This window comes from Delphinus delphis, chromosome 11 (genome assembly GCF_949987515.2).
Source record: "Delphinus delphis chromosome 11, mDelDel1.2, whole genome shotgun sequence".
In the NCBI taxonomy this organism is placed as follows: Eukaryota; Metazoa; Chordata; class Mammalia; order Artiodactyla; family Delphinidae; genus Delphinus; species Delphinus delphis.
The window spans coordinates 64,161,286-64,178,582 of NC_082693.1; the positions used below are offsets into that span (position 1 = coordinate 64,161,286).

General features: G+C 34.9%; 1 protein-coding gene across 1 annotated transcript in view; it reads left to right on the plus strand.

The window, feature by feature from the left end:
• OTOGL (otogelin like) overlaps positions 1-17,297 on the plus strand; it is a 147,866-nt gene that overhangs the window by 78,175 nt on the left and 52,394 nt on the right. Inside the window, 7 exon segments of the mRNA XM_060023861.1 lie at positions 1,996-2,115; positions 4,736-4,852; positions 5,725-5,881; positions 6,554-6,580; positions 11,666-11,833; positions 13,586-13,864; positions 15,853-15,970. Coding sequence (XP_059879844.1) covers positions 1,996-2,115; positions 4,736-4,852; positions 5,725-5,881; positions 6,554-6,580; positions 11,666-11,833; positions 13,586-13,864; positions 15,853-15,970 — 986 coding nt within the window.

Sequence of the window (17,297 nt, forward strand, 5' to 3'; positions counted from 1 at the left end):
AGTAAAATTCTAAAAAAAATGTAAAATAATTTACTTTTGTGGTCTGCAGTTCTATGGATTTTAACAAATGCATGGAGTTGTGTATCCACCACCACAGTTCTAGATAGAACAGATCCATCAATTCCCAGATTTCTCACATGTTGCCTCTTTGTTGTCAACTCCTACTTCCAACCCCTCACCCTTGGCAACCATTGATCTATTTTCCATCTGCATAGTTTTGCCTTTTCTGGATGCAGTAGAAATGAAATCATGCAATCTATAGCCTTTTGGGTCTGGCTTCTTTGACTTGGCAAAATACATTCAAGATTCATCCATATTGTTGAATGAATTAATTGTTTGTTCCTATACACTGCTAAGTGGTACTCTGTTGTATGGATGTATTAGTTTGTATTATCCATTAATGGTTGAAGATTCAATCTGGGTTGTTTATAATTTTTGTCAATTTATATTTTACATTGTTTTAACTATTGTTTACTGTTAAATATTGTACTAGATATTATTAAATATTTTTATTATTTTAGATATTTAAAATTTTATTAAACATTTAAAATTTATATGTTAGGGTTGTTTTTGAAACGTTGATATAGTTTTAAAAATCCACTTTATCTGAAATTGAAATTGAGACTCATGGATATAATCTGTGGCAAGTTAGGGAAAAATGGGGATAGTAATAACAAATTCTTATAAAACTAGAAAATATACATATTTTAAAATATTTTAAAATGTTATAAACTTAAGATATGATTGTATATTGAAGTCATTTTCTTTCAGCCCTAAGCAAAATAAAGCCCCCAAATCTATTCCTAGGTGTTTGCTGGCATCGTGCATTTCTTTGATGAAGATGAAGGAGTTTAGTCATTGCCATACTTCTTCAGCTATGTTTTCTGCCATTGTCTACCATGTATCCTCCCTTCCTTACTTTTTTGAAAACAAATTAACCATTTATTCTTCTACATCTTCCCTTACTTTTACTGCTGCCTTAAATTTTGGGGTGAGCAGTAGCAGAAGAGGCCACTGTCTTTGAATAGGTATTGCGGCTTCTGAGAGCAGAGGCACCATGGTAAGCAGTGGCCTTGGCAGTTGCAATCCCAAGGTTATTGTCAGCTTTGCTGGAGGCATGGGCAGCCAACTTTACCATTAACAAAGGGCTGCGTTCCATTCTTCAGCACATGAGGGGAGAGGTCAGTTTGTTTAATTTCAAAGCTTAAGGAGGATTTTCATTGCTTTTGGAATCTCGTTCTTCCCTGTACTCTTAATCCACCTCCCTCCCCAAGAGAAAAGTTTTTCACATTATTTGAGAAAATGCAGTGGACATTGTTGATGTGGATAATCCATATGGCACTTGCAGTAACCACTGCATAACCCATAACAAACTTTATAAAAATTAGGTAAGATGTGGATTTCATTTATTGTGTCTCATGGTGGCATGGTATATGAATATAGAGTTAACGTTTTCTTTAAAAGTTATGCTTTGAGTGTTTTGGCTTTTCAAAGTACGACCTAAAGAAAGATAAATTATTTCTATGGTTTCAACATTTATAGTCTTAGAAAACCTTAAACATAATAGGAAGTGGATCTTTCATCATTAAAATGTAAATATGTAAATATACACAAAATATGTATATATATACACATATTTGTATATACACACTCAGACATATACTGTAATGTTTGTATTATACTTGTACAAATACTGTAGTGTTTGTATTATACTTTTCCAAGTTACTTATATTATTAGTTATATCAATACTAATACAATGGTAAGTGTGAATAGATAAACTTTGGGGTATGGAAAAACATTTTTGAGAATCTAAAATAACTGTTAAATATAATTAAATAGACATGAAATTCCACCTTCTTGAAACATTTTTAAAATGATTATTGTGGAAATTCTTAAAATGTCTATTTTAAATCTCTTGAAAATTTCAGTGAATATTAGTTCTTAAATGTTAAAATGAATATAGAATATTTCATGATAATTTTCTTTTACTTTAGGGCAAATTATCAGGATTATGTGGAAACTTTGACAAATGTACTTCAAATGATATGACCACATCCAATAACTTAGAAGTGAGAAATGCCCAGGTATTTGGAGATAGTTGGGCATTAGGACAGGTAAGTGGAATATATGTATTTTAGAACTAAACAAATATTTTTTGTTGTATTTATCCACTAAAACATTTTATCCTTGCAGAAAAATTTATTTAGGTAATACTATTTTATGTAATATTTGTGCAGTAATTCATAGTTGACAAACTCAAACTACTTTCACATTTAATTTCTCATGTAATCCTGTGACAGTCTTATAATGTAAAGGGTGTTGACTCCATGTTATAGATGAAGAAATTGAGACTCAGGAAGGTTAAATGACTTGTCTAATATTATATATCCAGAAAGCCGCAGGAGTGACTTTCGAATTCACATCTTCTAATCTCATGCTTTTCCTTTCACTGCAAAATTCTCTTTATTTGTATTTCTAATGATGTATCTTTTGTCAACTCAAGGTAATGAATAAATGAAGGCAGTATTTCTTAACATTTGCTCTCCAGACATGGCTGGATGTGGGATGGGGAGGGGTAGGGAGTGGATTTGTGGCCAACTTACCTTTGGGAGCCGTTAGAATAAATTAAGTCAGGCATATTTCTTTTTTGAAGGATTTCTTGAGGCATTATATTCCTCTAAGGGAGGGATGTGTTTGAAGGGATTCCCGAACTTACTGACACAGAACTTACATTTTTGTGTATTAGTTATCAAGGAAATAGTTTTCTATGGGACACAATCTGAGAAATGCTGAACTCAGAAAACAGTCAAACTGGAAATTTGTTCTACTCTTTTCTTCTACTTTTTTTTTTAACCTTTTTTTTTTTCTAACTGAAAGTAGTGTCTGCAACTACAATTTCCTGGTTGGTTACTGTTTGGTTAGTTGCCTTACTATTTTGCCTAATTTACTAATATATCTAAATCTTTTTATAAAAATAAAAGGGGATTGGGGTTAAACATTCATCCAATTTAGTAAAATTTAAGCAGTATATTTCATAGTGGTCTACATTGGAAAGTAAAAAGATTTTATTTTTTAAAATATAAAATGAATTAAGGAATATCTAATTTATAATAATACTTAAATATTTGGACTCATCAAAGAATTTTAGACTCATTAATACCTAATGGACAAAGCTGAAAATAAAAAAAAATTCATTCAGTAAGTTCTATTTAGCACTTAATGTTTTCCAGGATATATGAACACATAATATTATTAAAACATAGCCACTGCCCTTAGGAATTTAGAGTCTAGTTTAGCAGACGAGGTAGAAAAACTTAACAATGGAAATATGAGACAGGTGCTTGGATAGAGATGTATACAGCATGGAGTTCGTGATGGTCAAAGGAAGGTTCCCCAAGAAGGTGCCATTGAGCTGACTCCTACAAGACTCATAAGAGCTATACAAGTGAAGATGATGGGAAAGAGTGCAGCAGCAAAGGAGGGAGCATCCCTTTAGAACGTGTCAGGAAGACTGGAGTGAGTATGGTGCCTAACAGGAATTTTAAGAAGTTCAATATGGCTGTGGTGGAAGGTTTGAAGTAGGGAATGGCTGGAATGCAAAATATGAAGCTGCAAAATATGTGTGCTAGGATCTAGACTCGAAGGCCCTAAATTAGTTAGGCTCTTATAATCCAGCTAAGAAATGTTAAATCAGTGAAGATTTAGAAAACTATCTAAGTCTGAGAGACATCTGAAACATCAGCATCTGTTGAAAGGACTGTATAAGGAAAGATGAATTTGGAGAATTCAGGAATGCCTCCCATCTTCCTGGCTTATTGCATAGACACTGGTGCTCTTCCAGGAGACAGGGCACAGAGGAAGGTGGGTGGTAGGGGACAGTGGGGACAGGACAATGGTGTAAGATAAGTACATTTTAGAATGTGTTGAGAGAGAAGTGACAGATATTTATGTGGAAATGTCCCAATTTTTGAGATCTCAGAAAAGAGATATGGGCTGGAAATATGGATTTGGTAGTTACTATCATATTCAGGTTGCTGAAGGCATGAGAAGTGTATAGAATGGAAAAAAATAGAGATTTGAAGGTCAAGTCTTGCAGAGAAGGGAGGTGGAAGGAGGATGAAGAGTGGCAGCAAATGAACTAGGAGGAAACCCTAGTGGTGCCACCGGAAACACATGAGAGACATGTAAGAAGGGTAAAGTATGAAACAGAATCAAAGACAGCGAAAGGGCAAGTGAGATGAAGATGGAAAAGTTGCCTTTATTTTTAGTAACGATATCAATGATGGCCTTCTCCAGGCCAGTTTCAGGGAGGTGGATTAGAAGAGGCAGAGACCGAATTGTTTAGTATGTGGGAGGTGAGCGTGTAGACACTTGAGTGTATGCAACTCCTCAGAGGATGGCTTGTGACAGAAATGAAGGACGTGAAAATTAAAGGAAAGAGAATAATTTGCTTAGGCAATTTTTTTAGTCATGTAATGCTGCACTTGACAGTTTAAAAAAGATTTACCTTCACTCTCTAATATTTTCATGATTTTAATAGTAAATTTAGTTGCTTTCAAAGATAATATATACTATTAACACTGAGCTGGCCGAGCACAGGTGCTTTAGGTAAAGTCTGTCCAGAAGAATGTGAATATATTAGGTATGATTGTGGTGGATGAAGTCAGATTAGGTTACTCTGGTTTCAGCTTCAGAAATCACCCCTTAAAAACATTCTTTTCTCTTTTTCCGCAGTGTGAAACCCCAACTGAATTATTTAAACCCTGTGAGGCACATCAAAACAAATTTCCTTATGCCAAGAAAGAATGCTCCATTTTGTACAGTGATGTTTTTGCTCCTTGTCGCAATGTGGTAAATGAATGCTTTACTAAACTTTCCAATTTAAACAAGTACTGCTGTATTTATAATATTGAGATGAACAGGACAAATAATTTAGCTACCCATTGGCTTTTCAGGTATACTACCTAACCCTTGTTAGGAAGACAAATTTGGGAGTTTGTTTTTCTGTGGCACTGACACATTTAGTTGATTTACATTCTTCCTGACTCCATCTTATTTAACAGCGTATATAATGCTTGTTAATGATCTATTTCAGTTTATGAAACATTTTTACGTCCATCATCAAAGCCATAAATGACTGATCAAAGCCATAAATGCTTATTTTTCTTCAGATGACACTACCAAATGGGCATTCTTCTCCTTAACCCAAAGTATAGTTTAAAAGTATTATTAGTGGCACATTTAAAATGGTTTTAGAAGCACATCCCAAGATTGAATGTAATTTATTTAGAAATTTAACTTTTAAAATGTCTTTCCAACATAATAATTTTAGGTTCCAATAGAAGTTGTAAAAATAGTTTAAGATATTATTAAAAGCTAAGCAAAAGTACATTTGTAAGTAGAACATTCTTTTAATGCCATGCGAATATGCCAGTAAAGAAACAATGAGCTTCTACAGATATTTATCTGTTGTATTGCAGATGTTGAAGTTATATTTGTTAGTCCCGTTACCTGTGTTGCTAGTTCTTTGATCTTACATTTGCCTAATAAATTCCTTTGGATGAATAGAAGTTTGAGATATTGAGAACTCTCTAGGTGGCAGTGTTAAGCCGATAATAGCAAATTTTGAAAATCTACCAGTTAGTTTTCTTTTAGAAGGTTGAATTTTAATCAGTTGTAGTTAGTAGTTTTTGAAATTAATTTATCTTTCACTTCATTTTCAGATTGATGTTACTTCTTTTGCCAAAAATTGTCATGAAGACACGTGTAACTGTAACCTTGGTGGGGATTGTGAATGTTTATGCACAAGTGTAGCAGCGTATGCGTACAAGTGTTGTCAGGAAGGGGTTTCTGTTCACTGGAGATCATCTACTATTTGTTGTGAGTATCCTCTCAGGGCATCATCATTAGGTGGGAACCTTATGAAGAGATTCATATTGTCTTATCTTAGAAGCGATACCATGGACTCATGGAAATAGAATTTCTTTAAGATGAGTAAATTTTATATTCTTTTGACAATGCAGATAAATTGTAGTATAGCTAAAGGATTTATAAAAGAAACTTTGATGTAAGTTTTTCTGTTCTGTGTTAGACTGTTATGACTGTAACATTTGAACTACAAATTATTTACATACCATTTTCAGAGATACTGTTTATGACTATTTCTCTTATGGCTATGAAATTCCACTGTTCTAATGATAAGAGACATAGTTTTAAAAACATCATTTTGAATTTGCGTTCAGATTTGACTCTAAACTTTTCATTTACTTGTGTAGATAGTAAGTCATCTGATGAACAGCTTATGATTTTAACACTTTCAGTGGACATCTATAAATTGGCAGATATATTTGCCTACCTATAAAATAATCTTAGGAAATTTAATGAATTATTACAGAGCACTCTTAAAGAATCCTCTTTGCTCAGAGAAAACTCGCAAATAATGATGTCGTTCTGAGTTCTTTCACTTTGTCATTGATAAACCATATCTTGCATATATTCAGATAAGTGGTGAGATCCTTATTTAGTTTAACATTTCTTCTTTTTTCCTTTTAGCACTCGATTGTGACTATTACAATGAAGGTATGTGACATTTAAAGAATATCACTATAGTATTCTATTAAATATATCTTCAGATTCAAAATTCTTGAACAAGTTTGCTGGGAACAAGGTATGAAGAGTTCATAATTTGGCATACAGTTAACCCTTGAACAAGGAGGGGGCTAGGGGCGCCAACCCTCTGTGCAATTGAAAATCCATGTATGGCTGTGTAGAGAGGAAAAGATGGTTTTCAGGAGAAGAAGATACAGTCTGAAGGTAGGAAGTTGGGAACGTATACATTTAGGGAATGGCAAGTGAGCCAGGAAGGATTAGAGACGTAAGAAGGAAACTGAGGTAGAGCTGAGTCCCCTGGGCTGAGTCACAGGACAGTTTCCAGGACTTTCTGAATGGAGATTTAGTGGTCTTCTAATAACGCACTACCTCTGCTGGGAACCAAAAGCTATAGTGTGGTTGTCATTAACTGCAGCTGAAGTCAGATCTGGATTAGAGTCCACTCTCTGTCACGTATGAACATTGTGAACCTGGTTAAGTCATTTAAGTTTAATTATTTTGTTTATTTCTATGTTTGTTGTGAGCTTAGATGAGACACTGTATGTCACCTATACTGCTGGAACAAAATAAAGCCTTATTAAATGGTGCTGTTATAACTAAAAAAAAAAAAAAAGAAAATCCATGTATGGTTTATAGTCACCCTGTGTTATCTGCAATTCTGCATCTTCAGATTCAACCAACCATGGATGTGTACTACTGTAGTATTTACTCTTGAAACAAATCTGCGTATAAGTGGACTTGCACAGTTCAAACCCATGTTGTTTAAGTGCCAACTGTATGACTCAATGAAAGCCATTGCCTTCTAAAATGTATCTAAATTTCTAAGTATTTGTGCTAAAATTTATTCCCTGTAAAATAAAAGTGTTGTAACTAAGTTCTCAGCACCTACGAGGCTCTCAGTAGTTTTTGAATAACATGAATGAATGAATGAGTAAAGCTAGCTAATTTTTTAGGTTAAAAGGATGAAAGATATATACCAAACGTATACCTTTTACCATTATGAATAAATATGGGCATTATTCAAACTTTTATTGTGTTGTGGAAATCAAAGAAACAAACTATAATATAGGAATTTATTTAGCCATCATTTTAGGCAAAATAATTATTTATATCTTATCAGAATGAGAACTTACTGATTTAGTAATAATGAAAATCTAGTCTCCCAAGCATTCAGATTTGCAATGGGAAGTCTAAGAGGAGGTGCTGCCTAAAACTAAGGCATAGATGTAAGAGACAGGGAATTATATCCTCATTGAAAATGCCAGACATTAGCAGAATTGAAGCCTGCTTTTTGTCAAACCTATTTAATGAGGAAGGCGTAGCCACTTAAACCTAATTCAGACAAATAAAATGATCCAGGGAAGTGTCCACTTTGACGGTAACTGGACAAAAACCCATGATGAGTAGGTTAGAGTAACAGTTACAGGAAAGCTGATCTATTAAAGAAAAAAACCAAACAACCAATGCAAAGTATTTTCCATGACTTATTGAGCCAGGAAGAAATCTGTCAGCTGTAAAAGTACAAAGAAAGCCAGAAAATTTTAGTAAAATAGAGATGATGAATTAAAAAGAAAATGGACATTTTAGTCTTTGGTTGTTTCTGTTATATCTTTGGAAGTTTGAAGAGGAAAAAAATCCCATATTTAAAAAATTCTGTGTTTGTTAAAGAAAATCTAAACTAAACATATTTCCCGCACCACACCCACTCCACATCAATCCTTTGGATTCCATGCTTAAGATGAGACTGATTGCCTAATATTAAGTACCTAATAATAAAAATGGCTTTTGTTGTGTTAACTATACCTATATCATATAATTTAAGCTTCAAAATATGCCTGAAAGACATAACATTATTATTATCATTATTAACACTTACAAAGGAGGAAATTGAGGCATAGGTGAATTAAATAACTTGGTCAAAGTCGTTTAGCCAAAATGTGGTAAATGGATTTATAAACAATCTAAGTTCAGAACCCACGAGCTTGATCTCCATGCTACACTGCCTAGTTATGGTTAGCACATCCTAGTCTAGGAATGATCACCGCACGTCGTTATCATATGCTGTACACAACGTACACAGACAGCAAGTTGAGAAAACGCTCCAATAACTTCCTCGCTTAAGAATTCCTTCCTCACACAGTTCTGCTGTGAAAATCTCCATCTGTGCCTTTGTACTTTCTGGCGTTCCTTCAGCAGGCCCTTGGAAACAGAAGCAGAATTTTCTATGAATATTGAATTTCTGCCTCTTACTGCTTGGTACATTTTGCTTTTTGTCAATAAGTCTGCTGCACTTGTACTGATGGTTTTTTTTCCTAATGTGTTACAAGATTCTTCAAACCAGTTCTTCTAGTTTCATTTGCAATACTGTATTGGTAGTATTCAGAGGGTGAACACGGGGCGTTTGGCCTTCATGAGACCCACGAGAGACAGAGATTCTGTTTCCTATGATCAAAGTAATAGGGAACAGAGTCAACCTGCCAAGGAGAGGAAGAGTTGTGAAAGTAACGTGATCAAGGTAGATAACTGAACGGGAATAAAGAATTGTGGAAGTTGTTGATAGTAATAAAAAGAAAAAAGTTTTAAATGAGCATTCTTCATTTGTTTCATCTCAAATAATTTCACAACTATTGTAAACTTACCTAGTCTTCTTTGGACATTCATAGCTGGCATTTTTCTCTGGACACTATGTTATTAAAATACTTAAATTATTCAAAGCAAATGCAGAGATAAATGATTGTGATTCTGTAGGAGGAAAAAAATTTTTAAAGTAGGAAAATTCAGAGGTTACTACTGAGATAAGTTCAATAATCCTTCACACAATGACTGTTTCTAGTATCTTCATTTTTATGGCATTTGCTAAAAATATAAATGTTCTATTGCTGTAGGGAGTTAAGACTTCAAGATCCTGCTAAAAATTGTTGTGCAAGTTTTAAGTTCAGAGTGATTTTATTAGATCAGATATTCTTAATACTGTGCTTAAATAATAACTACAGGAAATGATTGCTTTTAGTAGACAGTGAAATTATAATTCTCCCTGCAGAAAATTAATGATAAAGTCAGTGACTTTTGTCCCTCAATTGCTAGTGAAAATGCAGGAAAACAATTCAGACACAAGATATCCATCGACTGGGAACCAATTCAGGAGCTTTCGATTTTTATACAAATGGATTTCTCAGATGACAGTTGTCTCTTCAGGTTGCTGTAGGAAGGTACTTGTGCAGTAGGGGAGAGAATATTTTGTTTAGTGGTCTATCTCCTTTCTCCTTTTCTTCTCTTGGACATCTGTGAGGGTGCTTGAAGCCCACAAGCTGTAGTTGTATATGTCGTCTTCATTTTGAATTGAATCTCATGATTTACATGTTTATATACCTATTTGTACATTATTTACATATTCACACAAATCTAAATTGGTGTATATTTTCATCTTGGAAGTTTATGTTGCTCTTGTCTTCCCTAGAAAATGAGCTAGTAGGTGGTGGAGACTAATGATATAGTTTTCTTGGGTGTTGTAGACTTTGGCTCATAGAGAAACTGTGCAGGGTATATATTTGTAACAGTGGTGAGGAGTCCATTGCTGCCAGGCTCATAGCGAAATTCTTCCTGCATCTGCTCAGTTCCATCTTGGTGTGGGGGGCAGAGGTTTTCAAAGCTCCATGTGCACTCAGGGTGTCTGAGTCCCTCCTAAAGCTCCTTCCCCATGGCTTAGAGGTGACCCTAGCTGCTCAGTGGTGAAGTGTCTCAGCTGATGACTCAGTGGATGGGACAGCACTTGAAGATTCATCCTATAATCCCTACCTTCTCCTGTTCCTCATGATGGAAATTTTGGTTCTTGCTCTCCTTCCTGTTTGGGAGACTTTGTAACCCTCTAATCCAATTATCTTCTCCCCTTCTCTTAGACTTCGTTTTCATCCTGAAAGGGGAAAAACCCAGGTTGTGGGTTTCTTTGAATTTTTTTCCATCCATCTTAAGAGTAGTCTGGGAAAGGAAAACTGTCCTTGAGATAAAAATTGGAGAAAAGAGGAAAAGTGAAATTTACTGAGAGCAACCAGATTGTTCTTTTCTGAAACCACCTATTGCACCTATATTAGCATTTTACATAACTACAACGTAAATATCTACATATATCTGTAAAAGTACACAGCTGATAATTATGTAATTTAGATAATTCAGAAGAAACCTCAAAGTTTTATAGTACCTCACTTATTTTAAAACATTAAACGTCATAGAGATTGGATTGAAGGTAAACTGACGTTATCATAAAACTTAACGCATCAGTTTATTTTTAATATTAGTGAATTTTAAAATTAATTTATATAGTTTTCTTTATAAGATGAAGTTTGTAGGAATACTACTTTGACTGAGTTTCAGGTTTGGTTCTACACTAAGTAGTTTTTTTTAACTATAGTATATATTTTTCACTTTATATGAAACCATTGAAGTGTATGGAAAGGACAGCATAAGTAACATGACATTTGGCTTCTCTGTTCAGCATCATCTTATTTTCTTCTTTATAGACATACCTCACTGATGAAATTCAGTAATCCCCCAAATAGTAAAATATTGTATATCATGTCTGTGAATTCTGTGTTAATGTAATGCAACCTATTAAGGAGAGATGATTTTTAGAAGACTATCAAAATACCTTACCATTGATAGAACTAAGCTTAAGTTTATTGAGAGTAGATTAGAGTCTTGGAATATTAGAGTGAAAGGTTACCTAGACAAACATCTTCAAATAGGTGAGAAAATTTGAGGTCTAGAAAGCTTAAGTCAACCTTTTATCCATCACCACTAGGTATACATGTACATATACATATACACATACGCAGTCATGTATATATATATTCTAAACTGCATATTCTAAATATGTATATATTCCAAATCAATATAATATATTCTTTTTGAAAAGAGTTGTTATTTTGTTACTGATGAATGTTTAAATGCTCAATAATTTTCGGAGTATTTTTTGGTATTAGAATTTATTCCATTGAAATGGCAGCTTGAAATGTAAAAATCCTATGCCAACTTATAATTCTCTCATTTGCATTTAACTAGGGCTTGGAGAAGGACCATATATGCTGGCAAGTTATGGGCAGACTGGCCTTATTCTGGGGATCAATATGACCAGTAGAAACATTTTCTCTCTGCCAAGAAGTAGTATTCATGGCAATTTATTTTTTACTTTTATGATCACTCCAGGCCTTTTCAAAGATAAGGCATCGTGTAAGTATAATTTCCAACTGAAAGTAAGAATTTAGTTTTCCATTGACCTTTTTTCATTTATTCATGCAGTAAATATTAATTGGGGAATCTAATATGTTTATGACATTTTTCTAGGTGCTCTAAAGGATTTGAAATAACATAAGACACTGGTGTATGAACTAGCTCTCTCTTTTGTATATAAAATCATTTCTTTGTTTATCTGTTGGCATATATAGATGCAATTAGAATTGCAATTGTTTGGTTGAGTTTTTGGTCCCAAATAAAGCACAGCTTCAGTTTTCATAGCATTAATCACAGAACTTAATTTGAAATTTTTGAAAAATAGTCTTCTGATAATTAACATGTGAAAGATTTTAATGCCAGATTAAAGTTAAAGAAAAAAAGTTGTGATTTAATATCAAGCAAGTTAAGTTAAGACCATAAATCAAAGTCTAGATAGTCATTGAGATGGTCTGTTTTTCTTACGTGGCCTTGTCTGTCGTGGTACCTGGCCCCACACTTACTGGTTTGCCCGTGTACATCTATACTGGTCGTATCCACTTGGCACTTGTTCTGCCTGGTGGTTAGTGTCCCCTTCTGATCCATGATGTTCAGGCTACATTGTTACTATTCTTACCCTGCTTAGAACCATGCATGTTGTGTTCTATAAACTTAGGAAATATTTATTGAATGAATGAATCCGACTTAAGTTTCACTTAATTCAGAGAAATCTCCTGATTTTCCAGTTAAAATAAATTGCTCCATTCTTGTAAAAAGAGCTCCTTTAATTCTTTTTAATCTGTGAAAACACCTATCACAGTCTAAAGTTCTAATTTATATATTAGTTATATATTTTTTCTCTTATAAAAATATCTTTTATTTTTCTTCGCATCTTCCAGTGCTCAGCAGAGGGGTTTGTAAGTTTTAGGACACAGTAAATGCCTTTGGAATCGTTTATTGGATTTGAGAGAGCTCTTCATTGTATGATGTACAAAAATTAATTTTTTTAATAGAAAAATCCTAGTACATTTAAATTAAGGAATTAAGACCTAAAGAAGTTAAGGTTTAAGAAATTAAATCTAAAATCTCAATGAAGAAACTTATGCCATGGGTTTTATAAATAGAAGGGAAACTTTTAAAGTGCATAACAAAAAAGCATGGCACTTCTCAAATGCTTTGTAGTTGTTCGTTAGCTTTCTCATCATCTCTGGGGAAATAGACAATAATGTTGAGCAAATAGTCTTTTCTTAATGCAGTAAAATCACTTGCAAGAACATTTGCTCATTAAGAATCCAGTGATATTGAAATGCAGCACCATGTTTAAATTGATCTGTTTCTCTATTCTCGTTTTCTTTTCTATCATCCAATTTAGCCATTTGTAGATTTTGTACATTTGAAAATGTTAAAGCTTGCAAGTACAAATGTGTGTCCAATTAACTGTTCAACTATTTGTATGGAATTGTACATTCTGGGGTCCTAAGTTGATACTTCTTTTTTTTGCCCAAAGACATGATCAATTATTTAAAAATTGGAACTTATCAAAGACTGATTATTTTTGGAGCTGTCACTTTATGCATTGCATTAAAATACTATTTTTTCCTTTAGAGATCTTATAAATCATTTCTGAAATCTTTGAGATTGGCATTAACTATGTATGACAATTGTGCAGTTCTGTTTTTGTCAGCTTTATAAATGAATTTTATGACGCCAGTGCTGATGATCTGCCTTCTCCAGAGAACCCAGGGAGTTGTCAAACACTGCTCTGTTTTACAGCATTGGCACTTGTTTCCTTGGAATCTGCTGAAAGGCCAAACTACTTTCTCTATGTCCATGATGATGACACTCTTATTCTGAAACTGTGGGAGGTGAATTCAGCCTTTCGTCGGAGAGCCACATTTTTTCACCATCAGGACCTCTGGATTCCTGGTTACAGTGCTTTTGAGTTATGCAGCAAGAAAGGCTTTTTCATCATATTGACAGATTCTAGTGCCAAAGCATCAAAATATGATGATTCTGAAGAATTTAAACATTTAAGTAGCTTCAGCATAGAAGGTATGTTTCCTGAGATCTTCAAATACAGATTAAGTAGGTAACTTAAATAATGACAGAATATTTATTAGGTTTTAATTTAAAAATCATTTTTAATTAGTTGCATGACCTTTTATGACCTTAGTAAGTTTCTTAACCTCTCTGCCTCTCAGTTTATGCATCTGTAAAATGGGAGAAATAATAATACCTACTTCATAGGGTTATAGTATCCCATAAGTTAATGTGGTAAATTGTTTAGAATAGCCTTAAATGATGTTATTTTTATGATTGCCTCAATGATTACTTTCAGTGCTGTCTGGGCTTTGGAAACAGAACTTACCCATGTCTCCTTGTTGTTTAGTTTTGTATCTACCTTTTCCTTCATTAGAAGGCAACTTCTCATATAGTTTGATTCTTAATGATAAAGACAATGTGTTTACCTCTGTTCTTTGAATACTACGGAGTCTGGTTCCACTGACCTCTAGAAGATTTTTCTGGTTCAGCAGAATCCTGGTCTTATTTCTAGAGATCCTTGCTGTTCTATAGCTATTGAATTTTCTAAATTTCAGAGAGGAATCCTCACTGCCTTATCCAGTGTTTAAAAGTCATGCTTTATTTTCAAAACCTAAGAGCTCGATATCTGCCTTGAGTCTCCCAAACAAATTTTTTTCATTCTAACAGACTCAGATTCTAAGTCAGTCTAAGAGAGCTTATCATTTGCCTTTTTTTGTTGTGGATACATTTCTATAAATCTCTTTGGATTTTAGAAAATTCAAACTAAGCTTCAAATTTTTGCCTATTGAATGGGGCTCCTGGACTCATGAGAAAAAGAGTCACTGACATGGCTATACAACATTCTATAGAGTGAGTGTGATATTTTTACTTGAATTTACTTAAAAGTTGAATTTTGCATGCCTTTATTTCCTCTCCAATACACAAATCTGCTGCATTAGAACCAGACCCAGTGGCCTTACCTGAGCTTTGGACAACTGCAGCCAATGGCATCATCAAAATCTCAGAAACTCATCTTTGTGGGCTTCCCAAACCTAGGATACACTAGGGGTTTATTCTAGTCTTGGAACCAACCCTCTCTCATGCCCCATGATCCTACTAACCCAGGTCTAGTGAGTATTTTAATATTTAGATGCATAGATGCCTTCCAGAAAGCCTTATTTTCCTTCTCATACCTTGGAATTGAATTCCATATCTGAAGTCCAAGAAACATAACCTGCTTCCTGAACTTTCTCCCTTATGGAGCTCTCTCCTTCAGAGATATTTCTGGACTGCTGCAGAAGGACTGGTCTATGATGTGGGAAGGGGAAAATATTAGCAGAGTGTGCAGGAGAAAGATCTTCAGTCAAGGAAGGTTTTTCTAACTACAAGCATGTATTATTAAAACCTATTCATTCATTTTTGTCATTAGATAATACTTACCGTGTACAAGGCAATGAGCTAAATTCTATGAGAAGAACACAGATGGAGTGTTTTCCTTACGTCTGATGTCAGGCAATAAATATGTCTTTGGTCTTGTCATTTTTCCAGTTGTTTGAATTTGGCAAGTCACTTGGCTCCTCTTAGCCTCAATTCCTTCATTTATAAAATGGAGGTGATACCCACTCAACAGGATTGTTGCAAGGATAAAATAAAATTATGGGCAAAAATTTATTTTGCAAAAAATAAAATTCCAAACAAGTGTATGCTATTATCATGATACATAGATCAATGAACACCCACTAAACATAAAGAAAGGAAGAAGATTTAGAATTTTCCTTGGCCTCCTGCACCTCTTGCTTTTTTAAATGTTTGGAAGATAAACTAACATTTTGATATTCAACCTGAGTATGAAATGCTTTGATCAGCAAGCAGTTACAATGCTTTTTATTCCCCATAGCCCTGTCTTTTCCACAGCATTATAATCAAAGAAAGGTCAAACCCTAAAGGTTTACTATCATAAATCATTATTTTTCAAGCTGTCCATTTTTGTACACAATCTAAATTTCATTTTTCCCCAGAAATCCAGGCAGCAGTGCCTTACAGGAGGATGTGTGAATGGAGATATGAACCTTGTGCCACTCCCTGTTTTAAAACGTGTAGTGACCCTGCAGCTCTAGCATGTAAATTTCTTCCACCGTAAGTCATGTTTAACCATTCATGAACAGATTCTAGCATTAGTAGATTCTGCTGTCAGTGATTTTTTTTTCTTAGATTAAAAAAATTCTTAACAATAATTTGTTCTAGATACTCATTCACGAATTTATTTTGTTTTATTCAGGCAGTAGTTATTGAGGGTCTGCTGTATGCCAGCAGTTCTTCTAGCTGTTAGGGATACAGTATTGAACAAAGTATTTACCTGTCCGCAGCTTAAACATTTTGTTGCATTGAGGCAGAGAATAAAAAATAAAAATGTAAATATATAATGCAATATATTGTAGGATGGACTTATGTATTCTGGAGAAAAATAAAGGAAGGTAAGGGAGCATAAGGCAGGTGTGTGTGTGTTTGCTCATTAATGTAGGGTGGTCAGGGAAGAATAGGCTGACAAGGTGACATCTAGTAAGAGATGTGAAGGAAGTGAGGGAACTAGCCATGTGGATATCTGGGGAAAGAGCCTCTCAATCTGAGAAACGTGTAAAGGTCCTGAGATGGGAATGTGTTTGGTGTGCTTGAGGATGAGCAAGGAGGCCAGTTAATTGGAGCAAAGTGAACAAAATTGAGAGGTAGGAGAAGAGAGCAGAGAATCGTAGTGGTGGGTGAATCATATAGGGCCTTGTAGCCTGTTGTGAGGACTCTTTTTTTTTTTTTGCGGTACGCGGGCCTCTCACTGTTGTGGTCTCTCCCGTCGCGGAGCACAGGCTCCGGACGCTCAGGCTCAGCGGCCATGGCTCACGGGCCCAGCCGCTCCGCGGCATGTGGGATCTTCCCGGACCGGGGCACGAACCCGTGTCCCCTGCATCGGCAGGCGGACTCTCAACCACTGCACCACCAGGGAAGCCCTGAGGACTCTTTTTCTCTGAGTAACGTCCTGGTGTATTTTGGGCAGAGGAGTGACAGGATCTTTTAAAATGTTTACACTGGCTATTACACTGACTTTTGGTGAGGGGAAGAACAAGGGCAGAACAGGGCAGTAATACAGACATAAAGGGGATTTGACTAGGTTGGTAGCCCTGGAGGTTATGTGGGAAGTGAACAGATTCTGGATATATTTTGAACTTACGGCCATAAGGGATGCTGATAGAGTCAAGGTCAGTTATGAGAGAAAGAGGAGTTAAGGACTCCAGTTCAGGTCTCAGCATTTTGTATGTTTCAGAATCATATGAAATCGCCATTTTTGTGGTCAAAACTGGTCAAATATCAACTCGAATGGTTTCAATTTAACGGAAGGGCTGAGTTGCCATTTACTAAGATAAGGAAGGTGTTAGGAGGAGCAGTTTGGAGGAAAAGCCAGGAATTTGGTTCT